The 27507-nt window shown below is 50.4% G+C and overlaps 1 protein-coding gene across 4 annotated transcripts; it reads right to left on the bottom strand.

Annotated features, from left to right (window-relative positions):
• Positions 1-1572: 1572 nt before the first annotated feature.
• Positions 1573-25975, bottom strand: NUDT3 (nudix hydrolase 3). 4 transcript variants are annotated; one of them, XR_005814470.1, is made up of 6 exons: positions 25447-25975; positions 12467-12577; positions 4609-4653; positions 3737-3821; positions 2511-2834; positions 1573-2059 (listed from the first exon to the last, which is right to left on the bottom strand). XR_005814470.1 is itself a non-coding variant. In XM_040535841.1 (5 exons), exons 1-5 carry the CDS (start codon positions 25543-25545, stop codon positions 2665-2667), a joined length of 510 nt encoding a protein of 169 aa, XP_040391775.1. In that variant the 5' UTR covers positions 25546-25904; the 3' UTR covers positions 1573-2664. The 4 variants fall into 4 exon arrangements, 2 of the variants coding, with proteins under 2 accessions (XP_040391775.1, XP_040391774.1); XR_005814469.1 differs by lacking the exon at positions 25447-25975 and adding an exon at positions 24712-24978; XM_040535841.1 differs by having other exon boundaries at positions 1573-2834; positions 25447-25904.
• Positions 25976-27507: the final 1532 nt, after the last annotated feature.

Here is a 27507-nt window from a genome sequence, read left to right as displayed (position 1 = left end):
TTAGCAGGCGCCCACGAACTCTGCGGGGTTTCAGCGAGCAGCACCAGTCTCCGTTGCAGAACCAGAGCCCTTCCGTCACTAACAAAGGCAGATTGTTTGTCGGTCCCAAACCAAATCAGCGCAGTTTGGGTAAAATCGCCCTGGCGTGCAGCGCTATCGGTTGCTACAGAAGAACCTCAGATGCTGAGGAAGACAGGAATTGGGGTGCCGCAGGCAGATTTAGGTGGAACAGGACCGAGGCCCGTTCTGAACTCCGCATCTACTGAACAAAAACTATTCCTACCCCAGGAGCTATTTCCAGTTAAGAAGGCATAATCTCAGTCACTCGATGTTACTGTGTTAACAGCATCAATTCATGCCACATTAGAACACTTTCTTGGCACAATTTATTTTTCCGACCCAAACAAATAAGCCATTAGCAAGTCATTAACAATATTCTACCCTAAATTGTCAGTTTAACAGCCCTGTAAAAACATTTTTTTTTTAGTTTAAAAACAAAAAAGTGTGCATGCTATTGATATTAAAACTGCAGTTACTCTTTCAGGAGTACCAGCTGTTTTGTCGCAAAGCGTTTCCAACATCCTAATCTGTACAGAAAAGACAAAAACTCAATCGAAGGCAGTAGATGGCTGTGTTAGGTACCACGCGCGGCTCGGTGACAGCGGACTGTTTGAATTTCTCGTACACTTCCAGATACGATATATTCAAGCCCTTTTGAAAGTTTGGTTCAGACCGATCAGCACAGAGTAAGGAAGCATTGTACGTTCGTCTCTAAGTTGAAGTGAACTGAACTGGTGTAATTTAGGCTCGATTCCAGATGCTCCGTTTCAAGCTACTTCTTGAATAATGCCTCTCAGCTTTTTCTTATGCATGGTTTTTCATGTTAGCAATCACTGGCACTGCTTTTGGCCTGGCTACTCCACACCGATGAAAGCAGGGAGAACAAGAACAGGAACAGAATAGGATCTTAAAATGAACAGCTTCTTGCCAAACCAGCAAGGATACCATTCCCCCTCGTCCCAGGCTCCATGGATATTTCTATCAGATTTTCATATGTTAAGCGCTTCTTGGGAAGAGAGAAAAACTCTGGAACAGTGAGTATTTATTAGAATATTTTTTTGTTAAATAAAGAAGGAAAAAAAAAAAAAGAGTACTGCAGATTTAATTTCACATCTTGGCTATGCTCTGACAAAGGAGAAGTCACTGAGTCCAGCAACTACTTCTTGTCCCAAGCCAGGGATTAATTAATGCCCCTCCCAAAACTTGTACCTGTCCCAACCCACCCCCCAGCCCCAACCCTTCCCATTTTATTTCTCAACTAGACAACACTGTTGGCAAATCAAGACAGCATGAAACTTACATCAATAAAAACAGAACAAAACAAAAGTGAAGTGTGCCAATGCATCAGGGGAACTATCCTATTGAACGGTGTACTTCTCCAACTAGCAATTCTGCTCGGGAGTCAGCTGTACCTTTCACGGAGGGAGAGTTTAAACATTCTGAGCACGCTCCACGGCGCAACTGTAAGTGCTGCAGAACCACAGGACGAGAGACCGAACACCTGAATTTCCCCCCCCCAGGACTCCTTTTTCAGGAATACACATGGTTATCCAGCCAAGGGTTCGTGCAGTAACACTCAGTGAGTACAATCCGATGCTTTAGCACAAGTTACAATATCCAGTTCAGCACGGTATAAGGCATGTGGACAAGAAGAGACATCAGCAGAACGCAGCAGGATCAGCAGAACAGCATTGGTGATCGACGCTCCAGTTTGTCAGACTTTGAGCCCGCTCTGAATCCCCGATTCCCACCACAGACAATTAAATTCATTTTCTGTCGCAGCGTTTCTGAGGCTACGTATTTTTGGCTGAGTGTTAAAAGACCAACTCCTTTTGTTTCATTCTGATGTAAAAAGCAGAAACATTGGCGGAAGCTGTAGGAGAAGCAACTGAGCAGCAGGGATGTCTGCAGGTGATCAAAACTCTGCCCTCAACATCAAGTGTCACTGCACTAAATCGGGGGATACTGAATGAGGAGTAAACTGGCCCAGCCAATAGCACTGTCACAGAACGTGTATTTAAAAAAAAAAAAAAAACAAAAACAGACCAAAAGGCAAACAGATTAATTATGAACCTTTCTTTTCAGAAGCAGACCAGGATTAAAAAAATTCCCGCAAAATTAAAACGTTAGATTCTCCACCTAAAAAAAAGTTTATACATATGCGCTGAAAGTGACCACCACGCAGGTCTGAACAGCACCTTACAGTACAGACTAAGACTTAAAGAGCTGATCTCACATTTGAAGTCTTTTAATTAAAAAAAAAAAAAAGTGGCTATGGCTGGGATGACACAAACGGGACACTTCAGCACACAAGGCAGAGGCAAAATTGGCAGCCTCGCTCACCAGGCCATGGAAGCGGTGTAACGGGAAAGGGGCACTTCATGCACAAAATGTATTTTACAAAATACATATCCAAAAAGCAAAAAAAGCCAACAAAAAAAAAATCCCACCTTGCACTAAATTGCAGCACTCTTAACACTTGCTCTGCCACAGACTGCTGCCCATGCCTTGTTTGATAGAGGAGGCAAGTGAAAAAGGGGAGGGGGGAGGGAAATCCACGTTTCAGTCTGGTTTTCAAAATTTCTCTCCTAGAGACGTCTTCAGTCATCTGATGTCAGACACGGAGCTCTCAGAGTACGTCGTGGTCATGACTGGAGTGCCGTTGTTTGCCAAACAACCTTGCCTCAAGGTTTCAAAATACGAGGCCTGCACCGGTTTATGATACTGCAGAACTTTTATGGCATCTTCTATCTTAAACCATTCCCTTTTCCTTCCTGCAGGTAGAAAGAAAAATCAGTAGATGCAACAGAATTGTTATCTTCTCTACGCCGATTAGCTTTCGATCATTGTCATACACACTAGTGCTGCAAGAATCGTTTCAGTCTGCAACAAAGCATCAGTTCAAAAGGCACTAGGAAATTCTCTCTCAGTATTCTGTGATCTCGAGGGCCGCCCACTCCAAGCACCGCATCAAAGGCTCCTTTATCCCCGTGACAGGTATCTGTTTGGAGCAGTACATCCACTACCCCATCAGACTGGTATTGCATTTCCTAATTTACTAAAAAAATCTTTTTTTTTTTTTTTTTTTTTTTCCACTTCTGCCATTCCTGTTCAAGCCAGATACTCGTTTCAGGACAACCCGTGACAACACGCACCAACCACCACCCAATTTCCAACAGGCTTCACTATCAGTGGACAGCGCTCATTTCTTACTCTGTCAGTAAAACCATTTCTGAACTCAGCCCGAGGAAAGTAAAGTTACAGGTGCTGCAGTGCTATTGACAAACCCTGCGTGGAACAATAGGTTCGTTTTCATTTAGGAATCTGATTTCAATGCAAAGATTTCAAAAAGAGAACAGGGAATGATTGATCCACACTGCCCACACGCATTTTCTTCTAGCTTTAGAAAGGACAGCTCTTCATGCTCTTTGCCTAGGATCTTACAGCGCAAGAATTAAACCCAAAATTGCTGCAGAGGCAGCTGTACAGCTGCAATGACTTCTCCTGGGCCACAGACCGAAGGCAGCAATTTGACCACAACTTTTTTCCCCAAGCAACCAAAGGACTGCCAGCTTTTCTCGACCGCTCTCACAAGGACTCCAGCTCCCCGAAGGACGCCGCGCTGGCGTTTCGTCTGCGTCGAACCAGTTGATGCTAGCAAGCACGAAGGACTTACCAATATTGACAGAGTCCTCCCAGTCTTCCAATACTTCTGTGACAATAAGTACGTAAACATATGTCCTGTGTTTCCTGTCCCGATTCTGGAAGGCAAAGGGGACAGAATAACGACAAGGCCACCAAAAGGGAAAAGGTGATGGCACATGGGGCACAGCGACTACAGGTTGTGCTGCCTACTGCAGCTGTGATGCTGCCATGCCTGAAGAGAGGTTTCCCTCACAGTACGATTAGTTCTTAGCTACTAAAAATGGTGCATTTTAAAGGACTGGTCTGAAAACATTCATGGGGTTGCAGCCAAAAAGTCTAGCTCCTAATCTGCAAGACAGTACTTGGTAGATGGGTATGGTTATAAATCAGTTCCTCAGCTGGAAAAAAAGCACAGGGAATATTTTTTATCTGTTTTACACAACTGAAACAGTGAGATATAACCGCTGTGAAGAGCGCTCAAAGTGCCCGGTGCCCCTTGAGGACGCACCTAACCAGCACTCACGTGTTACTGCGCTCCTAACAGCAGCGCACACACACCTCTCCAAATTGCAGAGGCCAGTTTGGTAACCGGCTCCTGCAGGTGCTAAAAAACTGAGGGCCACTGATCTCCACCTGATGGGTGGCTTTTTTTGGCAGCAAGGAAGGTATGAAGGCACTGGAAATACTCGCTGGTGCACTGGATTACCACTAGTAACTCCAAATGAAACTGCAGATGATCAATGCCACTGAAGAGAAGAGCGTGTTTTTATTTAAACAAGGAGCTTTAAGCTTTTCTTCAAATCAGTTATCGAGCTTACTTCACAACGAGCTGGGCAGTGCCTTGTCCTCCAAGAGGATTTCATGCATTAAAACTCTACAACCCCATCCACGTCTGAAACTTACCTCAAAAATTCCCACTAATCTTCCTAACGTCCCTTTCACTCCAGCCTATGGAGAGTTCAAAGAGAGAAAAGAAAGGCTTTAGCGACAGCTCAGTACAGATCTCCTCATTTGTTGTGCAGGAGCAGTTCCTTCAGGACAGGAAGCGAACGCTGTAATTCAGTTAATCTGAGAACAACATGGTCACAGGAGAAATGACAAACGTATCGTGAGCTCTAACCACGCAGGCTTTCACAGGACTACTTCTCTTTTTTTGTATTCGAACCATTTTGGATTCGGTCTGGAGGAAAAAAAAAGGGTTTTTGTTTGTTTGTTTGTTTCTTACAAGTTAATAACATAACCTGAACGACCTCCACAATCTCCTCTAAGGTTAGTCTAAGCGTGGATAAAATTTGCTTTGGTGTTTTGCAGTTCTACCCATGTAAAATTACAGCTTAAGAAAAGAACTTCAGAGCACGTATGAGACATCCCCTTACACTACCAAAGCAACGTGACAGCTTCGAGGATTTTCAGGGGTGTCCTCCGTCCACACCAGCAAACTAAAGCAAGCATAAAACACTTGCAAAGCTGTAACGTGACCTCCCTAACAGGAACACGACTCGTTTTGATACTCCGCAAAACGCAGCTACCCGTTGAAGGAAGGCTTTTGAATCAGACACAGAGACAAATCAAGAGGAGATCTAAGCAGCAGCTGTGTCTCCTATTTGAGTACTACCGAGTATCCTCCCTCTTCATCTGATTTGCTGCCACTTTTTAGACATCCACGCGCTGCTGGGGCTCGGTCCCTATCCTTAAGTGCTGCTTCACTCCTCTGCGCTCTGGTGCCTGCCTCATGCATGAATGCAAAACGCCAGCCCACTCGCCTGCCCCCGGACCCCTCCTTTTTTTTCCCAATAATTTACATTCCCTTCTTTTTACGGCTGTAAATGGTTGGAACTCGAGTGCTCCAGAGAAGATGACATTTTGCTCCATGACTTACTTGGTCTGAAACAACGCGCACAACCTGGCACACAACCCAGCCACGTCTGGAAGGTAAATTCACTGCCATCTTTGGCAGCGGGAACACATCCTGAGCAGCTCAGGAAAACAGCGCTCCTGCAGCTTGGGTGTATAGACCTGAGCATGTCGGGCTTTTTTCTTCTCTTTAAAAAAGGCATTTGGGTGAGGGGAGCTACATCCTTGATACAAATCCTCTGTCCTAAGCAGCCAAGACACTGCTTTCTGCTTGTTCAGCTACTAAGCAGCTGCTGCGCAGTCACATGCTTTTAGAAAGGGAGAGCTTTTATTAATTAAAGGCTAGGTAGGCTCCTGTAAATAAGCACGGATAGCAGAACTACGCCGCCGGAGCGCACATCGCTCTCGCCGCTAACAATAGCTGGGGGCAGAGCCACCCCAGGAGAGGAAAGGGCTTTGGAGCTCCCACTGCTACCAGCACCCACAGAACCCAAATCCTCCCTGCGAGGCGCTCCCTGACCTCCGCTTCCAGGAAGCAGCTTTTCAGCCGAACCTTTTCTGTTGTTTTTGGATGCAAAACGCGCCGTCTCACCGGTACTCCTGACGTCCTGTTCAGCCCATAGGTGGGCCACTGCCTGTTAACCACCGGGCTATTTCTGGAGTCAAAGAGCAATTCCATGAAGGTCAACGCACGCGTGTGTGCGCACACCAGCGCGGCTGGGGCGGATAACTGGTTCTGACCTTTGCAGACGAGCGATTTTACCTCATCTGCAGAGCTGCCGCTGCTAACCTGGACTGATCTCCCGCAGAAGTGAACTGGACAGCAAATGCTGCAAAAGAATTTCATTCAAAGAACAAAACTCTTTAAGCAATCTCAAATGCTGGCTTTTTTTTTTTTTTTTTTTTAAAAAAAGAGATAAGCAGTCCTATCAGCCAGCTAGCAATAACAAAGAGGAAAGCAAGGCTTCCACCTTCCCAACATACATACGTACATATATTAAAAAGTGAAGCGTAATCAGCTATTTCAGGTAAATAATGGTCTTATGCCAGTTCTCTCTACTTCTTCCTGACGGTTATTGAATTGCTGCTCTCCTTCCTCACCTGTAGAGGCACTGAACCAAAAGCCATCGATGTTGGGATGGTTCAGCAAACTCTCCTACCTGACTAGAAACAAATTTATCTCCAGGCAACTACCCAGCCTGGAAACGAAGCAGGAATACTGCATGACCAGCATCCCAAGCAGCTTATTCCCAGCTCTAAAAGCGTGCTTGAACTAATACAGGCAGGAGGAGCCCTTCCTCGTGTGCTGGTTAAGCCGAGAGGCGAGCAAAATAATGCTGTCTGCAAACCAAGATCCTCCTTCTCCATTCTGCCTAGCTGTATTCGCCCAAAAAGGCATGAACAGTGATTCCAAGACGAATGTGCTGTAGGAAAAATCACACCGAATTATTATAATAACTCAAAGAAGTGCCAAGGTTTCCTTCATATAGGAATTTGCCACACGCAGTAGCAAGAGGCAGCATAAATGGATCGCTTCCAACCAGCTTCAGGTTGGCCACGACAGAAGCGAGAAACGCCAAAGCCTAAAGGCTGCAAAGCACATCAACCATTAGATCCTCCAGTCCAGCGACTCTAGAACCCAATTTTACCGGTATCGTGAGTTTTCAAAACCTATAGGACACCTCCAACCTGGGCTGAGTTATACACCAGTGCTCGATACAGCACTTAATCCGCACACAAAAAAGCCAGCCTCCGTACAATCGCGGCTTTGTTCAAGGGGACAAGAGCACACGAAGCAGAACTCAGTCTCCCACTAGTTTCTAACAAAGTTGCCTAAGATACCGGAGTTAAATATCTGTGGCTGTTATCACCAGAGCAAGCCAGATAACGACCAGCACAACTGCTCTTGGAGCACGCTCCCAATCTGTCGCTTCTCTACGGGCCACCCCTCAGCACCTTCCCTTGCTGCAGGACAACGAGCATTTTCTTGGAAAGTTGGATGTACAGTCACAGGCTCATCCAGGACTGGAGCCGGATCTAACTCTTAATTTGCTCCAGATGACTCTGGAATTTCTCCGCGGTAGTAAACTCATTGGGAATCCTCTGCCCTGACGGGCCACACCAGTGCCTGGCAGAAGCAGCACAATTTATTTGGGCACTCGTTCTCCCACCAAGCATTGGAAGTAGCACGCATGGAGCCTGTGCTGCCATCCTCAGGATCCACGCACGTCCTCAGAGGGGCAGGAAAGCACCAGCAGGAAGCGTTCCACCTGGAGGTGTGAGAATAAACTGAGCGACGGCATCCCCGGGAAGAGGCACGCTCCTAAAAGGAGACAGAGCTCACAAAGGCAGCTTCATATTCCCTGCTCCGAGCACACAGCGGACCCGAATCAGCTTCCACTCCTAATGTAGTCCGAACTGGAAGGAGAGGCAGGCTTAGCGAGAGCGTGCGAGTGTCAGCAACACCCAGCTGCCCCAAAACAGCGCCCGACTTCAAACCGCTGCTGCACGCCCCGAGGGGAGGGCTGGGCGTTCAGGACAAGGAACAAAAATCTAGAGGAAACGAAGCTTTACTAGTTCTGCTGCTCGTGGAACAACTTGTTTTAATAAAGAAAAATTACTGAAGACATCCAAGAACAGCAGGTTCAGGTTTCAAAGCTGAAAATAAGTTCGGGTCAGATGCAAAAAGCAGCCTGCAGCAACACCATCTGTTCCTAGGGACAGCTTTTATTTCCTTCCATCTGAGCTAAGGAAAATGTGGGTTGGAATTTCAGCTATTTTACTTTGCTCTATTAGGCTCGAAGCCTGCATCTACTACAGATTACTGCTGGGCAAGAGGACTGTGGTAAAACACCCAAATCTTTGCTCTAACACTTGCAGCACTGAAGGCAGTAAATCACACCCAGAGGGACTGCTAGCTTAGACAAGTCCCGAAGACACCAATTACACAGCAGCTAGGCAAAATTTCTTCCTTGTGCCTCAGAGAGGGTTCTACTTACTCACCTAACCCTTTCCTGCAATACCACCAATACGTACCTTCGCACTGATGAAGTATCCTAACAGACCGAAGAGCTTCCAAACGTTAATGCTCATTCTTCTGAGGTCTGAGCACGCATGGCGGCAGGCAGTAGTGAACTTGGTCTATTCGCACTGAACACTCCTAAATCTACGAAGAGTTCAAAGCAATCACCTCAGCCATTCCCTCATAGTCCCTGACGTGGTATTTCCAAAAAAATAAAAGATACGGGGCTTCCTATTTTTCCTTCTTCCCTAGCACTGAAAAATGTCATTATTCATACCCTACATCACACCCAAAACACATGAAACGGAACAGATTATCTATAAAACACGTTTTAAGAGGAAAACTACTGTCTAGCGACCAGATCAAAGCGCTGGCACGATGGACTATTTCTGATACAGGCATCAATTGCCTGTTTGATCACAGCTGAAGCACAACTGATCTGGCTTTTGGTTCCCATGAAGAAAGCATGACTAACACGCCCGTAGTTTTATAGAACTTGACATTTGCTAAGTATTTAAAGGTCAGGATGTGAAAGATGCTAGAAGTGCAAAATTAAATGCCTTTGGCTTTAACAGATGAATGTGGAGGCTTTCTTCAAAGTCGCTCCGTAATAAGTTTAATTTAAGGCATCTATTTCTAAAACACGTTCCTCGCCAGTTGCTCACACCCATAAAAAACCCTTACTCCCAACGTGAGATTAATTTTGGGGAGAGAACGCAACAGCAAAAAAATCCAAGAATGAAGACAAATATACTACCTTGGTACTAACTATTGTTTTAAAAGGCCACATCACTTTTCTAGAAGGGGAACCTTACGACATACCTGGCGTTTGCAGCCGTGTAAGACCGACTACCTCATTTTTCAACAGTCTGTCAGAAATAAGCAGTTTTACTGCAAAAACTGCTCTCATTCAGCGCCAGTGTGCTCGCCTACTGCTACTTTGCCTAGAAAGAACGTTCAAGACCTCGGTCACTTCGCATTTCACGCGGACAATGGCGAGCGTGACAAGCGTTGGTACCTGTCTGCTTTAATACATCTGCTGGTACAGATTCATGTAGATAAGGAGTGCCTCAAACTAGGACAAGGACTAACAAACCGGGACAAAGGGATCGCAGGTTTCACTCAGAATTAACATTGCATTTTCAGCTCAGCAATACCAAAATTCTGAAAACCAAGAGGAGGGAAAAAGTCAGACTCCTTTAGGTGACGATCGCTCCAGCAACCACACGTTTAAGCTCAAACACACGCACGGTGGAATTAAAAGAGCGAATGCAGAAGTTAACATTCTTAGCTTGGGGGAAGCGTGTTTTAAACAAGAAAATGCATACCACGCAGAAAGAATGAATTGAGAAAAACCAGCCTATTGTCATCTTCAAAGACCACAAGCAACTGAAAGGGTAACGAGTCCTTCCAGCTCCTCCAACTGGCTCTTATTAAAATGGAAAAGGCATACCAAAGGCAGCGAAAGAAAGTCTGCAAACTTCTTCCACAGCTTTGGTCAGCACAAGAGCCACCTCCTTTTAGGATAAAAGTTCCTGCGTGTTCACAGGCACGGGGGACACGGGATTTTCTCTCTCCCAACGCAAGCAGCCGAGCCCCTCTGCTCAGCGAAGCTGGGGCCTCCTTGCGACCGCCAGACGCACCCGTCCCGGGAGAGGAGCTCAGAGCTCAAACCTACAGGGAAAGCAGCCTCAGCTGCAACCTCCCCGAAAAAGCCTACCTTCACGTGAAAGGACGAACGAGGATTAGCAGCCTAATTCACACCAGCGAGCTCCAGCTAGCACGCACACCAGTTGCCCAGCAAGCAGCCTCCCAAAAACGCTGCCCTGCCAAATCAAGAGCACGAGCTGGGAAACTGGGTGCACGAGTCCCTTACAGCAGCACAGCTGCAGCAGAGCAGACGTTCCCCTCCTGCACGCACATTCCCCAGCAACATTTTACCGTAAACAGCCCGCCGAGCCGAAGGCGGTTGAGATACATTCTGATTTGGTGGACGCAGCACGAGCGGCGTCCCGGAACACAAACATATTTGAGGAAGGCCGTGCACAAATAAAAGCTGGCCCCCGTTTTCCACCTGTGTCAGCTAGTCTCACAATCACCAGCTGCAGGAGAGCTCGGGGCGATTTTATACACGGCGGGCTGCTCCTCTGCAGGCCGCTTGTCGGAAAGCTGTCATCGTGATAGGTTTTGATAGCTCTGTTTGGGGCTCCCACCCTGCACTCGCATCGAACGCGGCTCGGTGCGGGGCTCTGGCAGTCCTGCCGCCTTTGGAGCTGCCATACTGTTTGTCGAGCGGCATTCGAGCGGCGAGGTACTTCGCTGGGAATGACTCAACCCTGCCAGGCTGCCACGGTTTGAATTACATTCTCATTCGGCACCAGTCCACGTGAGCGAGGGAACACCAGCTGAGGGAGAGGGGATTATCTCAGCCAGCCCGAACCAGTTTCTTCGCTGCAGATTGAGCCCACGCCAAGGCTTCCTTTCAGCCACTGAGCTGTCATGGAAAGAGAGCGGCTCTTCCAAGCTCTGCGCTGCCCGAGAAAGGGAGGGTCGATACAGATTTATTTTAGGGACGTGAAAGGCGAAGCCACGCGTCTCCTGAACGAACCTTTGACTTCTGCAGCAAATAATTTAATTATTAATAATGATTAGGTTGTCATACATTAAATATCGTAATTGGAACACTTCTGTTGTTCTGGTTAAACTCACCTCGGCTTGGTTACCGAGTTACTAAAAAAGCCAGAGCTGTACTACAAGCTGGGAACACAATTTGCAAGCAGCAATCCGCAGGACTAGAGAGACCTAAAAAAAGAAAGTCGCCGTATCGCTTCATAGCTTTCTGACAAACTGCTGGATTTCAAAAGCAACCAAAGAGAAACACGCAGCTCCGGAGCTGCCGCATTAAGGCCAAACATCAAACATTTTGTTAGAAAGCAACAGGTATTTCCAAGTACTTTGCGGGGGAAACTTGACAGACGAGACAAATAGAGCAACTCCTGGGGAAGCTTCCTCCCAACTCCCATCAATTCGCTCTTTATTTCTGTTCTACAGCACCAAGATTTATAACCCTCTTGAAAGCGTTTTAATCCTTCCTTACGTAACTAGGAACCTACTTGGTCATCCGTACATAACCACTTAATCATTTCTGAATCCACGCATCTCTCCAATTCAATAATATTCAGTTCTAAAGACCAATTTTACACACAGCGTAACCGACTACCATTTGCTGACTTGAAAATCCTTTAAAAAAAAAAAAAAACGTTCTTCCAGCTTTAAAAGAAAACCACACCTTCTCCATACAGTTCAACGTGTGCTGCTGTTTGACCCCATTTCAGGAACAGCTCCAATTCAAAAACAAAACCGTGAACACATCAGAAATTGTTGCTTATGGTAACCCTGCAATCAATTTCTGGTATTCATAGAAAACTCAAAATATATAGTAAACCAAAACTTATTGACATTCCTATACTTGAGGTGTCTTCAGTGGCCCGTAAGGGCTTGTTTCTACTTTATACCTAATTATTAGCTCCACAAAAGCAAAGCTTTTTTTTTTTTTAAAAAAGTTCTTTTAAGAAAGCATACCTCACAGGAAGGTAACAAAACAGAGAATATCATTGTATGTATCGAAAGTTTATAGCTTCATTTTATCCATTTTCAGTTAAAAGTACCAGCTGAGGAGAAGTTGATGCCAAACGAGAGCCTTAACTACGTTCCTATGCTACCTGTATTTAGGACTCTGGTTTCCCTCCCACGTGGCTATCACCAGTGACCCTGTATTTCTCCCCACCTCGTGAAAACAAGCTGGAGTGCTGAAAACGCTCCCAGAGCCCCGTCCAACACCGAACAGCGAAGCTCCAGGAGCCCCCGCTCCCCTCCGGTCCTTACCTCTTCACAGACCTCTCGCACCGCGGCCACGTTGGGCTCCTCCTCGGGCTCCATGCCGCCCCCAGGGACAATCCATCGATCCGGATGACGACTGCTGCTCACCAGCAGCACCTGCGGAGAGCAGAGCACAGCTGATGGATGAACTCACAGCAACGCTCCTTTTCAGAGCCCAGCCGCAGGAGAAGAGGTGTCTTTGTACCTCTCGCACCTCCAAATCCAACGCGAGTCCTTGGAAATGCTCTGCTCTTCCCAAGGCAATTTCTTTACCCCCTGCAGGCAGCTGTGCAGGCTGCGTGACCAACGACAACGAGGCACTCCAGCACTCCCAATTATTTCAGCCATTACCTTCTCGTCGCTCTCGAGCATTGAAGAATAAATTAAGCCTCCGCATACCAAACCAACGGTTTGCTATGTGATACGGCACCACAGAACGCACACTGTAAGAGCCTGCTGCCGTACCCAGTCACCGCACAGCCCTGACAGCTGGGGATACGTGTCGTGCACCAGTACGAGACCGCCCAGAAGCTGCTCAGCACCTCCAGCCTCTGCAGAAGTTCCTTGATTTGCCTTTATCAGGACCTTTGGCCTCGCTTACCTCTGCAGCGACATTAATGGTATACACACGGCAGGTACCCGCCCACCAAAAAACGGACACGGAATTGTTTTAGCGAGGTTTTCAACTTCCCCGCCTGCCCCTTCTTTTGTAGCAGGCACCGAGGAGCTCAGTCAGCTCCGGGGCCAGCGCTTGGTTACTTGGGGTTTGGTTGAGGTTGTCCAAGGGGATGTTTAAGCAAAATATAAGTTTAAATAAAACCACCTAAAAGCCCTACAAAAGGGCTGCAGAGATGGACGGGTTGTTTTTCCATCAGGAAAATGATTCAACCACATTCAACCATTTTCACAGCAGTCATCTTTCATAAGCATTCTTTGTGGGATATTTCTTGAAGCGCTTTATTCCAATGTAAGTCTGCTCTGTACGGTTCTCTCTTTGTCTTATTTAACTTCCTTGCTGTCTTTTGGAAACAAAAAGCTAGCTAACAAGCTCAACTGGATGAAGCTTTTCCCAAAGAATACCGAGGCACTGTGCTTATTAAACTTACTTGCGATACATCCACGAGCAGAGATGGAAACTAAAAACAAAACTAATACTGTTTTTCAGCTCTCTAAACAAAGCTCGTTCATTAGAGTCATCATGCCATACTTTGTCATTTCACTGGCACACAGCTCGGAGCCAAAGCAACTTGCTCCAGAAACTTTCCAACATACCAGTCCAATTAGGTTACAGGCCAGCTGTAACAGTTTCAATCAGACATTTCAAAGTTAAACTGCGCGAGGCACCGAAGTCCCAGGCTTTCCTGTGTAAATGTTGATTTACCAGTAGCATAGGAAAAGATTTACACTAATCACCAAGAAATCTACCTACAGAATTCAGAATTACACATCCGAGGCAGAAACAAGCTCGAGATTTCAGAGTTTCGCAGGACTTTTCTCTTCTGGAAATTCTCATCTGCCAGCTGACCACCCCACAAAGTGATTTCATTTTTGGGGGGCCCAGGAATGAGGGTGGCCAACGGGCTGGGGCACGCAGGGCTGAGGAGAACCAGGTTCAGCTGCAGGCTCCAGACAGCGGCTCTCCAACCAGGAGCAGCAAAGCTAAAGGCAGAAATTGAAGAGGGGTCACAACAAACGTTTTGGCAACTGCGGGTCTAACCTTTCCTAAGCCTGGAACTAAACTGGGGGTTCTCAGGTGTCAGAACGTCTCTAATCAGCAGCCTTCCGTGGATCCTACTAATTATAATGCCTCAAAGCCTCCTCTGCAGTCGGAACCCACACCTCCGTCCTGCAAGCCGTGAAGCAGCATCATTTATTAAACGATCCCCTTTCAGCCCCCGAGCACTGCCCGACCTGTCCACTGAATTAAGGCAACCAGAACGCGCACCAGAAATGAGTTAAGCCCGACGGGCAGCCTTCGTCCTGCAGCTTCCTAATGGAGCAGCTTCACTACTGCCCGTGCTCTGGCTCATCGCGCAGGTCGTGTAAGTGACGGAGCAGCACCTACGTTATATGAGCACCCCATGGCACTGGCCTTCTTCAAGGGAAGGCAGAATTCCTTCTCCCCAGACGCCCAGCGCACACGGACCATCAGCAGCCTACGCAGGCAGCGGACCCTCACTCGTCCTCAGCGATTTTGGGGCTCCGAGGCGCCCAGCAGCCACCACCTCTGCTTCGTCGGCTGTGGGGACACAGGGCTTGGACTCGATGACCCTCGTGGGTCCCTTCCAACTCGGATATTCTGCGATTCCACGGCCGCTGCAGGCTCGGCACGTGGGGCGTGCAGCTGGCCTGCGCCGTCTTCCCCCGGCGTCTGTTCCCATCGCGTTACAGCGCTTTTTTGACTTCGTCCTGACTCATCACCAGTACCACGCACGGAAGAGCTCGGACTGAAATTCCTACCTCCGGGTCAGGAGGCGATTCTGGGGACAAAGTTAAAAGAAAAGTAACGGACATTTCAAGCGGACGCCTTCTTGTTGGGTAAGGAAGACTCGCGGTTGCAGTTTCTGGTTTCAATGCAGAGTCCCAGCTCAGAGGAAAAGGAAAAAAGAAAAAAAAAACAGAAGCAAAGATGCAGAAGCAGCTCCCTGCACACCAGCAGAGCGCAGGTCACGGCGCTGAACTCCTGCCACCTTCCACTTGTGAGAAAAAGTACCTGCCGAGGGCACGGCTGTACAAAGACTTCTAAAGGAAAGCCTGCTGGATTGTTCGGGCTAAGACAATGCTTCACCAACACACTAGTAGGAACTCTGAGGTGTACACAACAGGTTTAGGCAAAGTAAATTAACTTCAGCTGGTCTGGCAGTTGAGCGTTTTCTAAATAGAATTAGCACGAACAACCCTCGCTGGGAAGGAAAAACCTGTCATTCTCACACTTTTATGTAATCAGACTATTTCCTGTTTAATAAAAAGGAAATCCCATCAAGAGAGAGCAGGAAACATGCCCTACAAGGTCATTCTTTTAAAACAGCTTTAAACAGGATATTGCTACCAATGAGCTCCCCCAAGACAAAGGGAGCTGGTTCACCAGGAGGGTGAGACATTGCTGTACTCCGAGCCCCCACATCTAAAACCGGCCCGAGTCCCGGGAGCTGCGACGCATTCAAAGGCGCCCAGTAAAAAGGTCACTCGAACCGTGGCTTTGGGTTGTAAGATCTTACAAACAGCCCCAAACCCAGGAACACGAGGCCTGCTGAAAGCCATTCGCACCTGGGAGGCCCAGCCTGAATGCTGCTTCCAAGGCAAGAAATCCTCAGCGGAGACCTTCTCCCCCCACAGCCGGGGGGAACACCACATACCTGGCCAGGAGGAGACGCCAGGGGAGCAGGGGCTGCTCCCTTGCAGGAGAGCGATGCGAGTTTGTGTTCCTGCCGTAACAAGGTCGAAATCCTTCTCTAATTTCCACCGAAAAGCCAAGATAGAGAATGGCAGCTACCCCTTCCCTTTACAACCTAACACTACAAGAACGTTACTCGATTGCTCAGTTAGACTGAGCCTACTCAATACGGTTCTACCGCATAAAACCAACAACTTTTAAAGGGTGTCTGCTGGCACCTCACATCCCTGGTACCTCAATTTTCGCTGGTGGATTTCTTTATTACATAAAATCATTCACCTGGCTATAGAGCAACAAAGAAATTTTAATCAAAACCGTCATAAAGAAGAGCGAACGTCACTTATCTCTGACATCTGCTTAAAAGCAGAGAGGAAAACACCAGATTTCTCAGAACTGGAATCGTACAAGTTTAATCTTTAAGGCGCAGCCTAGTCATCTGCGCCCCTCACCTCGGGCAAGGCAACCTCCAACGCCGGAGCTGCAGCAAGGTGAGGCTGCAGTAACGGGAAGCTGCCCCTTTCCGGAGCCCTGCATTCACGTCCACTTCTCCCTCACCCTGCAGAAGACACCAAGGGCCCCCTCGCTGCTCAAGGAAGACTTGGAGAGCTACCCACCGGCACCTTTGAGAGGATACAACCTAGACTTCTGGGTTAATTCAAGCCGAACCACAAAGGCAGGTTTACGTTTCTGTTTTATTCTTGCTACGCAGCTGTCTTTAAGATGGGGGCTGAGGCTCTTGGCTTTGAGACTCTTGGCTCGGAGATCTCGGGGGCAGGTTTTGGAGCCCAGTCTTGGTGGGAAAGCGTTTGCAGGTATCACGTCGCCCAGCCAAGTTCTGTTTTCCAGGATTTGAAAGACAATTATGTCATTTCAAAGTAGGGAAATGAGCAACACAAGCCTCTTTGGCAAGGCGCACGGCAGCCCAGAAGTGGCTCTCAGACACAATCAATGAAACAAGAGAGAGGTTAGAAAAATAAGCAGAGTTTGTTTGAAGCTTACAGCAGGGGCTCCTGAGCTGTAGCCCTAACGGTAAGCAACCTCCAAAGCAGGAGGCACTCAGAGAACCAAAACCCACCCCGGGCTTTCCCTGGGAGGAGGCAGGAGAGCAGCCGAGGCACCTGAAGCTGCCGGATCCCCGCGCGGAGCCCGAAGAGCCATGGGAAAGGGGAACCGAGACTGACCCCGGGATAAACCCGCGAGCCCCCGGCACACGATGCTGCCCTTACCACAACTGCACTACAGACATCTTTTTTTCTTCACATCACGTTATCTTCCTGAAGGAACGGAAAGCAAAAACCGGGCAACCAAGGCAAGGCAGAGGATTCCTTCTCGGCGCACAGCGCAGGGCCGGGGGGAGTCCCGGCTTCTTCCCTGCGACGCTCGATTTCAACAACAGCAACCTCCCATAAATAAAACAACAGTGGCGACGCTGCAGGCGACTCCATTCCTAGAAAGAGGCTGCACAGAAGCGTTACGGCAAAGACTGGAAGAGCTGCGACGTTATCAGAAGCCGGCCTCCAGTGCTATTAGCAAAAGAGCCGTCTACCTTCCCGTCCTCCAGGGAGGGGACGCCCCCAGCAGACGCCAGCCCAGGACCATCCGCCCGGCAGCGCTGCCCATTTCGAGGCAGCAGACGGGACGTCAAAGACGTGCTCTTTGGCCCAGCACCGCTCTGCTGCCAGAAACCCACTTCCAGCTCCCGGCCAACCCAACTGCCTCTGCGTCTCCCTTCCTGTTTCCCCCGGTCCTCGTGCCGTGTCCCACGTACGAAGCCCCCGACGTTTCAGGTGAACGTTTCGTTTCACGCTTTAGCGTTACTTATCGGGGCGGCGGCTGCAGGAAAGCGCCTACCGCGCTCGCGCCACGCTTTAGGGAGACTGGCGGAGAAGGAGGCTGCCTTCAGCGACTTTCGCCCGTACAATCTGCCTTTGTCTGAAAGTTTCGGTGTAACAGGAGGCTCCGCATGCCGCAGCTCGGAGCTCAGCTGTGCTAGCGACGCTCCGAGTTGTCCTCTGCCCAGTCAGGATACTGCAGCCGGTACAGCTCTGTGTGTCCAGCATAACAACGACCTCCGATGCTTTACCCGCAGTTCGCAAGTGCTCTCGCAATCCCTAGGTGCATTTACTGCTTTTATATCTGGCAGAGCCAGGGGCTGACCGCATCAAACCACCTTGAAACGCTACGAACGCAAGGCTGAGAAACCGAGCGCACGAGGAGGAGGAGGAGGAGGAGGAGAGGGGCACCCAAAGCCATGCAAAGCCCACTGCCTCCCATTTAGCTGGCGGGAACACAGCCCCGCTCACGCTACCACAAACCCCGCATTTTGCCAAGCTCCCGGCGCAGGGCAGCCCGAACGAGCGTGCCAAGGAGCGCCAGGTTTGCGGGACGGCTGCTCCCACCCTCTCGCTATTCGGGGCACGTCACCAAGCTAGCACATCGCCCCGCGGCACCGAGCACACAGTGGGCAGCAGGTTGTAGCCAGCTTTAAACACGGCGATGTCTCCAGCCAGCACAAGCAGCACTGAAATACCTCAAGCCGCAGAAAAAGCCCGTCCTGAGCGTAACGGGAAAAGCACGCTCCTGCAGGAGCACTGCTGCTCCTCAGCCGTACACATTTTCTTAGGGAAAGGGTTTTTTTCCACAGGCACCCACACCCTGCTCCGTGGCAGGATGAGATTTGACTTACAATGCCGTGTCGGGAAAACGGAGGCAGCAAATCAATGACAGAAAGCTCACGGAGGAAATTGTTCACGCTACAGATCTTGACAAGAGGAAAGCCCGAGCCTTGGAAAAGGAGGAAGAGGTGAACTGGAAGAGGTTCAGGTCATTTCAAGTGCTTGGATCGCACCTACGGAGTTATAACCAAGATGAAAAATAAAGAAAATCCCGTTGGTTTTTAGGCTACTTCTTAGAATAACAATAATAAATCATCCTGCGCCGCGCTGCTGTGCCGGCTTCAAAATGCCACGGGTCACACTGCTGTTACTACACATTGCCTGTAACTGTAGAGTGCCCGCTAACCCCTACCGAAGCGAGACAGCCCGGAGTCCTTTCCCTGCATCCCAGCTACGCCACACAACTCCTCCGCGATGTGCTTTCAGGGGGACGAGGGGCGGCAAGCAGCTGAAACGCCTGCGCGGCGCCGCTCGCCTCGGCAGCGCGGGGCTGATAACGCGGCACTCCCAGGCAGAGCCCCCCCGATAACCTGCTTGCGCCTGCTGACACCCCTTCGGTCACCGCGCAGCCCTTGCACAGCCCTCCCAGGCAGACTTCTCCCAGAGGCATGCTAGCTTTTGAACCGTCTTTTTATTTTTTTCCCTAAGGAAAAGGATGGGAGTATTTGGTGGTGGATTTTTTTTTGCACAGACCGAACGGCCGCACGTCAGCAGCTGCCCGTGTACGCCGACTGGTTTGCCTAACAAGCCCTACTCATAAAAATACAGCATACAAAAAACCTACAGCCACGAAAACCCTCGAGAAGCTTTTCGAATAGAAGTAGTTAATTCCACACAGAACATAATTACGTTATTTACACAAGAAAAAGTAACTGCCCAAGTGAGTAAGAGCAAAAATAACATGAACCATCTGAATTATCTTTTTTTTTTTTTTTTAAAGAAAAACACCTACCCAGTAGGTAATTGTATCCCTCCGAATTTTACACGTTAACGTGAAGTTTCTGAGAACAAAGAGCTGGTGTGCACAGGGCACTGCCCAGCAGAGAGCTACGGACACAAACCCTGACACACGCATGCACCGCGTGGGAAAGGACTGTGAGCGGCCGGTGCAGCCGCCCAGTTGGAGTGAAAAAGAGCCACAGGTTACCGAGACTGACCCCCTGCCTCCCAGTTACGGTGCTGTATACAGCACCTGAACGCTGATGTTTACCGTTTATAAGGCAGACCCGTGAGTTTCCTCATTTTGCCCTATCCCAATTGTTCCGGGACACCCCGCCACAGAGGTACGCAGCCCAGCATTAAGACGATTCTCCTAATTTCAAAAACAAAAAACAACAAACACACACAACACAGTGATGAAACCCAAGCACATGATGTATTTTCCTGTTGCTGAAGGGAAAGAGCTGTTTCCCCCAGACCCCACGGCCACCCAGCCCTTTGGGAGCAGCCCCAGCCGCTCGTACCTGGCTCTGCAGCGGGGGCAGCGTGACGAACCGCGGCCCGGAACCGATCCTGAGCATAACAGAGGGGTGGCGGCACACAAGGACGAGGAGAGAAAGGCGGGGAAGAGCTGTGGCCTCTGGTCGGACAACAAGAGGCTCGGAGACAAAAGGGATTTCAGGGAACTGGCAGGAGAAGGGACAAGTGCCACAAGCGCCGCTGCTCCCGGGTCCTTCTCAGCAAACGCGTGGGTTGAGGGGACCCTTTCCAAATTTGCCCCTTTCCTTCAGTTGCAACAGAACGAAGACTGACTCAGTTCTCCAGTTTCACAACAGCTTACAGAGCTTCCAGCAAGATAAGCGAAAACTTAACAATTCTCATCCTTTTGTACTTTGGCAAAGTACAAGCGAGCACGGAGTTGCTCGTCAAATTGCTCGCGAAGGCTTCCATTGTGAAAAGCCAGAAACCACTTTTTAGACGAAAGCTCGGCTTTTGCCGAAGTTTGTACTCTTGGCCTTGGAGAACACCAGCTACCAGCAGAGCAGAGAGGGGCAGGAGAAGCACAAACAAGAGAACTATTTCTGAACTGGCCTATATCCTACTGGGGATGTGGTAACGTGTTAGCAACGGACAGGGAGACCTTTATCTGGTTTCAGCCACAAACCTTTTGTGTAGCTGAAGGGAAGGTAAAGAGTCAAGCTGAGCCATTGGAACGGGGACTCCGAGGCCGTATTCCCCTGACAGCTCGACGATCATATGATGCTGAGCTCCCTTTACTTCCAGGCAGCAAAGCACTCCAAGTGGTTGCAGCTAATAATATTCTTATATCGAAGGAAACGCACCAAGGATGGCAGAGGAACGCCGAGCGATCACCAACACAGCCTACAATTAAGGCTGGAGAACTGCTGTGCTACACCAGCCTGGCTTAAAGCTGACCCAGGAGAAGCAAGAAGAAAAAAAGGTTAGTTTGCACGCCAATTACTTCCCCCAGCCGGGGTCGGTGCGGGGCTGCAGAACCGCTCCTTCTGGTGACGGCGCTGCCTTGGCACACGCGGAAAACGGCGGAGCCAGAGCGCTGACCAGACGCCGTGTGAAAGCGCGGTGTTCTCATCTTAGTTTAGACTCCATTCACGACTGAAAAAAAGGACAACCGATCCTGGATGCTATTCTTCTGGAAGCATTTCCTCCAGAAGTCTTTGAAAACTACCAGTCGTTAAGGAGCAGCTTGTCCTTTCACCAGATACAACGCGGGCATGCTTCAACCCGTAGCTCCACCAGCGCAGGACTCCAAGCCAAACGGCTCCTGTTCCGCTCAGATGTAACCCAGAGATGCTGCCGTTAAGCAGGCTTCCATCTGCTTCGTAATAGTAAGGCATTAGTGAATTTTCTGGAACCCTTGCTCATTGAAACGGCCGGTCTACACAAAAAGATACTTGTATTATTTAAAAATAACACCCTCATAGCAATACCGAGAGGCGCTGACCTCACGAGCAATAAAAGGGGTGATTTCAGAGAGAACGAGGCTTGGGAGCTCCTGATCCGCACGCCGCCCTTCTCTGCTGTCCCAGAAGCAGCAAACATCCCGGGAGTTTACTCCATCGAGAAGCTGAAAGCGGCAGAGTCCTGGGGTTCTGCTGCCGCCAGGTTCTCTGAAGTCTGCTCACACCCTCTGAGTTAATCCCGGCGATTCCCTCGTCCTCCCTCCTGCCCAAAGAGACCCCTCTGCGGTGGCTCACCGTTTACCAAACACCACAGACACGGATTTTGATGCAGCCCAATTAAGAAATGTATTTATTTATTTATTTATTTATTTTACCCCATTTGAGATTCATGCCTAAACGAATTCTCCCTTTGCTGCTTTCTAAGGGACTGTGTAACAAAGGCAGCTTTTCACCCAACGTCTGGTCTTCCAGAAACGTTCCAGAGCTGCTTTCATGTCCAGGAGTGGAAGCTTCCAAACCCAATACAGAGAAAACGTGCATCCTCAAGCAGCGTGCGGAAGAAATAAATCACTTAACTAAAAAAGAAGCAAGGAATTATTATGCTAGGCCTCTTTTTTTGCAAATATAATGCCTAACGAAGGACGTGCTGTTTTACCAACCCCCGTTTATTGCCGAGACTTTAAAGAAAATTAAACCTGCGGACCGAAGAGCTAAGGGGTAAACGCCTAAAAACAAGCACAGTCTCCTCCGTAAGCGTGAACAGAATCTCCCTCATTTCTTCTTGTTTGCTGACAAGATTGTTTAATTCAGGAACTAATTAGGGGCTCGAAAAAAAAAAAGAAAAGGGAAAAACTTTTTTTTTTTTTTAAATCCATAGTGGGAAGGGAAGGAGAAAAGCAAGAGATAAGAGCTACCGTTTCTTAAGCCCTTAAAAGAAGCAGTAACCAGAAACAGCCCAGCCTACAAACAAATCGCTCTTCAGCACTGCAAGTTTGAATTATTTATCAAAACTTGCCTTGGGCCTTTATTTATTTATTTCAAATCAGTTTAATAGATCTTTAACTACGTATTTTGGTTCTGTTCCCGCCCCCCCCCGCCTGGAGAAACCCTTCAAATGGATCTCAATTTCCATTTAAATAGAAGCAATCGATACTAAATAATATCACTGGCACCAAAGCGTTATTTTCCAAGAGAAAATGAAAACCAAGAAACCTTTCTGAGTCAAAGCATATTTTCAGAGTTAAAGTATGTAATAGAACGTGGACTGATGACACGTTTCCAGTTACTGGAAGAGTGCAAGCAGCAACAAGACCAGAGTAGCACACTTGTGTCAAATTAACTGAACTTTGAATAAACACCAGCAAATGAGAACTAAGCTAAAAATAATTAGGAAAAAATAATAAAATCAAGGTTTCTTCCCTGCTGATTTAAATTATCGATACGAGCATGATTTACGTGGCTCCCCGGCCTAAGACGAAGTGCAGATCTGCACAGCGAGCCCACCCTGGTACCTATCGGTTTGACAACAACTTCCCTAAACGCATTTCTTGAACACTCCCACTTCGCGACCAGCGATGGAAGCAGGCACATCAGAGCCGAGAGCGCCCGGCGCACCTTCAGCTCTCCGTTAAACACACGGATACCATAAATAAAATCAAAGCAGCGCTGAACGGCCGCGTGACGTCCTCAGGAGGCCAACTCCAACTCAAACTAAGGACATCCCACACCCTGCCCAGCACCGCTCCCGAAGCAGTCAGTGCTCCTTCACGTCACAGGAGGGAGCAGCAGCTACCTGAGCTCGCCGGCGCACTCACGGGAAGGGCCAAACACCCGGAGTGGCCAAACCTAAAGCGGGAGAACGGCGCTCGGGCGAGAGCCCACGCTGCCCTGGTACGCGGGAAGTCTTCCAGGGCTGCGTTTGCAGCCTCCGTAACAGACCCGTGGAAACGGCAAGGCACGATCAGGGAGCCAGCCAGCTCCTGACTCCTGCTTCCGCAGCTGGAAAGGGATTTTTCTGCTCTAGGTCCTATAAACTGAAGACTGAAGTTGCATCAGCTTAAACGAGACTCGGAATCCACTGAACGCTGTTGCCAGCCACAACTTTGACACAAAGACAGCCTTCAAAATCTCAACCTTAACCAAACAGCAGCTTAAACTACGCTGCAAGAAACCGTCCCAAGTCAGCGTGCCTCTGGACGAGTTTACTTTTACTTCTTCATCCACCTCAGGTCAGCATTGCGAAACCTTCACGTTAACGAACCTTTGCGCCGCCAGCCCCACAGCAGCCCCGGACACACAGCAGCCCCCAGCCCCGAAGCAAGCTGCAGTCCGTGGCACTCTGCAGATCGAGGAGATGTAAAAGAAAGGCCAACGACGAGGCAGCAGCCGATTGCATCAGGTAGCTGTTAACATCACATTCGTATTCTTAACCAGAGCGTAATCAAACATGGTCAAACACCTAATCCTTGAGAGGAATTGCCACATTTGCCTCACAAATTGTGTAAAGTTGCATCAGAAAACTCAGATGCCTTCAACCACGCGTGCTGATAAGCCCCAGTACCATTACACAATGCGATTACATTCTTCTTCATAGTCAGTTCAAAGTACCATAAATTCCCTGAAAGTCAGGGGAAGGACCAGCTAGGATGAAAGCTGCACCAAAACACGTTAAATGTATTTATTTATTTCAGACCATTTCGAGTTGAAGTGTTGACACTTCACCATGACAGCACAGCTACAAGGGTTTTGTTCAGCCTCCTTCACCACGTTAAATAATAACTGAACGGTATGCTAATTTACTTTCCTCCAGTGAACCGTCTGCATTCCCTTCTGATTTCCTGTAGCTACAAATAGGACAATCAGGAGAACAAAGCCTTTAGTCCTGCCACTCAGGAGCCAGTAAATGAAACGAGGTACTCCTGACTCCGTAAGAAGCAAAAAAGACCTGCAGCCGAGTTTGTCCCGAGCGCTGCGAGCCCACGTCAAAACCGCGTTAAAAAAGAATTGTGAAAAACGCACATCTGAGCAAAGTTCCTCTTTGTAACTTCACAGACAATAGGAGCACTTAGCAACGCAGCCGCCCCTAAACTAACCAGTTTACCTTTAATTCCCACTTCCTCCCAAGCCTCTCTGGACAGCAACTTCTGGCACTCCATCAGTCCCCTTTTATCCCGGTTTCTTTTTATAAAGCCAAGGTCAGGTTTCCTCTCCTATCTCATGTGATGTGCTGGACTGAAGTTCTGCCAGCGTGGTTGGTCCAGTCAACTGCCAAGCCCCATCCCGTGCCACAACACTCCTTACCAGACTGTTCCACCACCCCAAGACGTGTAGGCTTTCGTTCTGAGCAGCTTTCTTGCGTTCAGTAACACGGGGGGTGGGGGCGTGCAGACCCCCAACCTTCCCACCGGCGTGCAAACACACGTCCAGCAGACCCCTGCTGCCACTCCGCAGGGGACGGCGAGGCAGCTCCGGGAGGGCAGCGTTCTGCACCAGGCTGCTCCGAGGCATCCAGCCGCACCTCGCCGGCTGGATCCCAGCCCCATCCCGAGCCCTGGACACGCACCGCCCCTGTCCCTACCCCTCTGCCCCTTCTGCCCCCCTGCCCCTTCTCGCCCCCTACCCATCCCTTCTCTCCCCCTAACCCTTCCCTTACCCCTGCCCCTTCTCCCCCCTACGCCCTTACCCCTGCCCCTCCTCGCCCCCAGATCCCTGAGCCCTCTACCTCTGCCCCTTCTCGCCCCCTACCCATCCCTTCTCGCCCCCAACCCTGCACCTACCCCTGCCCCTTCTGCCCCCCCCATGCCCCTGCCCTCTCTATCCTTACCCCTTCTCCCCCTTACCACTACCCCCCTCCCCCCTACCCCCCTGCCCCTCCTCGCCCCCGTATCCCTGACCCCTCTACCTCTACCCCTGACCCCCTACCCTACAGCCCTGCCCTGCCCCCTCTCCCCAAGCCCCCCCCGGTGCCCCCAGCCCCTCACGCAGACCCCCTTTGCCCCGGGCCCTGCCCGCCGCCCCCCTCCCTCCGGCCCTCACCTCCTCCTCGCTCTCGCTGCGGAAGCACAGGCAGGCCGCCCGCTTCTTGTAGCCGTCCCCGTCGTAGGTGCGCGTCTGGTTGGACTTGAGCTTCATCATCCTCCGCTCCGGGGGCTGGAGGGGGGCGGCCGGGGGCGCGGCGAGGCCTGAAGGGGCCGGGAAGGAGCCGCCGGGGCTCCCGTGAGGGGCGGGCGGGGAAGGCCGGGGTGGGGGGGGGGGTGAGGGGGGGGGGGGGAGTACGGACAGGGACCCGCCTCCCCGCGAAGTCTCTCGCTCTGGCTGCCTCCTTCTCCCGCGGGCCGGGAGCCGGCCGCTACTCGCTGCCGCCTTTCGGCCGCCTCATCCCTCCCGTCGCTCCCAGCCGCCCCGCCGCCGCCAACGCTCCGGCCACCGCCGTCGCCTCCGACGACGACCGCGACGCCATCTTGGGGCACGCTACGCAAACGGCGCAGAGCCGCCGGGCGGGGGAGGCGGCGGCGGCGGCCGCCCCCTGGCGCTTCGCCGCGCGGCCGCTACGCAGACGGCGCAGCTCGGCTTCCAGAATCCCTCCCCCCCCCCCCCGCCCCCCGCCCCCCTCCACAGACACCGCCACCACGCCTCCGCCTCGCCACCGGCCCTTTACGCCAGCGGCGCGGCGCGGCCCTTCGAGAATAAGGCGGCGGCTCCTAAGCCCTATTGGGGAGCCCGGACGGTTACGCAAAAGGCGGAGGGAAGGAGCCGGCCCCCGGCGCACATGGCTCCGCTTTGACAGCGGCTCTACGCAAAGCGCGCAGACGCCGGGCGGTGAATAGCAGGCTTACGCAAGGGCGGCTTACGCCAGCGGCGGAGCGCGGGCTGGGGGCAGCGAACAAAGGGCAGGGCCGGGGCCGCGCCGGGGGGGGCCCGCTAAAAACCGGCCTCGGGGGGGGCCGTGAGGTGGCCCCTCGGGCTGCCCCCGGGCCGGGGGGGTGCCTGCACAGCCCCGGCTCGCTGGGAAGCGGCTCAGGCCCTGGGGAGCCCGGTAGCGGCTCCTTGGGGGGGCCAGGAGGGAGGTGAGTGCTTTGGGGTGCCCCCAGGTTGGGGGGCTGCTCTCAGCATCTGGTTTGGCTTCGGCAGGAGACAGGCGAAAAGAGAGGGGTCATCCACCTTCAGACTGCTGTGATTTGGGGTTTTTCTTGGATAAACGGGGCCTGGGCCCAGTGGAGGCCCCGCCAGGCAGCACCCCATGGAGGCAGCATCCAGAGAAGAGGGCAGCAGGCGGGGGGGCTGAGACCCCGACCACCGAAATGCTCCGAGGGCACGGCCAGGAGCTGTTCGCCCCCTGCCCCGGTCACACAGAGCTCCGGCTGGGTGACGCAGGAGGTTAGGAGATGGGGAAGAGATTAAAAAAGGTAATATTTCCTTTGTGGCACTGCCTTTAGACTAGTCCTCTCCACCCCAAAACAAAAACGATTTATACACGTTCACGTGGATCTTCCCTTCAGACGCTCTTTTTAAAAAATAGCTTAAATAAAACATTTAGCTCTCCGTACCCGTTGTTGCCTGCTCAAGTACTCCACGGGAGTTGATAGTTGCTTAATTCCACAGAAAGCTGGACGTTTTGCTGAGCACAACACTGCTCCCCAAACAGCAGCACAACTGTAACTGCATAGGAGCACGCATAAACATCGCCACAACGTAAAGTAGGGACTTGGAAAAGCCCCCGTGGATCTGGACGACCTAGAAGCTCACGGGTATCACTGGCAAGTTGAAGACAGAGCTCCTTTAACGCATATTTGCATTAGGAATTAGTCTGTGAAGTGCATCCTGGCTAAATCCAATCATCTTTCAGCTAAATCACAGCCCACAAACTTCAGCAGTTAATTACAACAAAGACTTGAAGTCTCTCTGCGCATTCCAACCTCCTCAGAGCTCCCATTAAAAAAGCTAACTACATGCCCACCGTTCCCCTCAGCCCCGAATTAGGGCTGCGATCAATTCCTTTCCCAGTGGGCTGCCCCACAACATCCGACCCGTGAGGCTGCAGAAAACCGTTCCCCATTAGCATCATCCCATTATTAGTTTGCGGGTGACATCTACTGG

This window comes from Cygnus olor, chromosome 24 (genome assembly GCF_009769625.2).
Source record: "Cygnus olor isolate bCygOlo1 chromosome 24, bCygOlo1.pri.v2, whole genome shotgun sequence".
NCBI lineage: Eukaryota > Metazoa > Chordata > Aves > Anseriformes > Anatidae > Cygnus > Cygnus olor.
This window is presented reverse-complemented; position numbering and strand designations above follow the sequence as displayed.

Bases quoted from the DNA above. Each gene is read 5' to 3' on its own strand.
- NUDT3 (XM_040535840.1), bottom strand. From the start codon at position 24,918: ATGCCTCGGAGCAGCCTGGTGCAGAACGCTGCCCTCCCGGAGCTGCCT. The intron at 12,578-24,711 runs GTAAGGAGTGTT...TGCTCTCCGCAG, and splicing joins TGGGGTGGTGGAACAGTCTG to GTGCTGCTGGTGAGCAGCAG. The intron at 2,835-3,736 runs GTAAGTCCTTCG...TTCTACCTGCAG, and splicing joins GGAGGACTCTGTCAATATTG to GAAGGAAAAGGGAATGGTTT.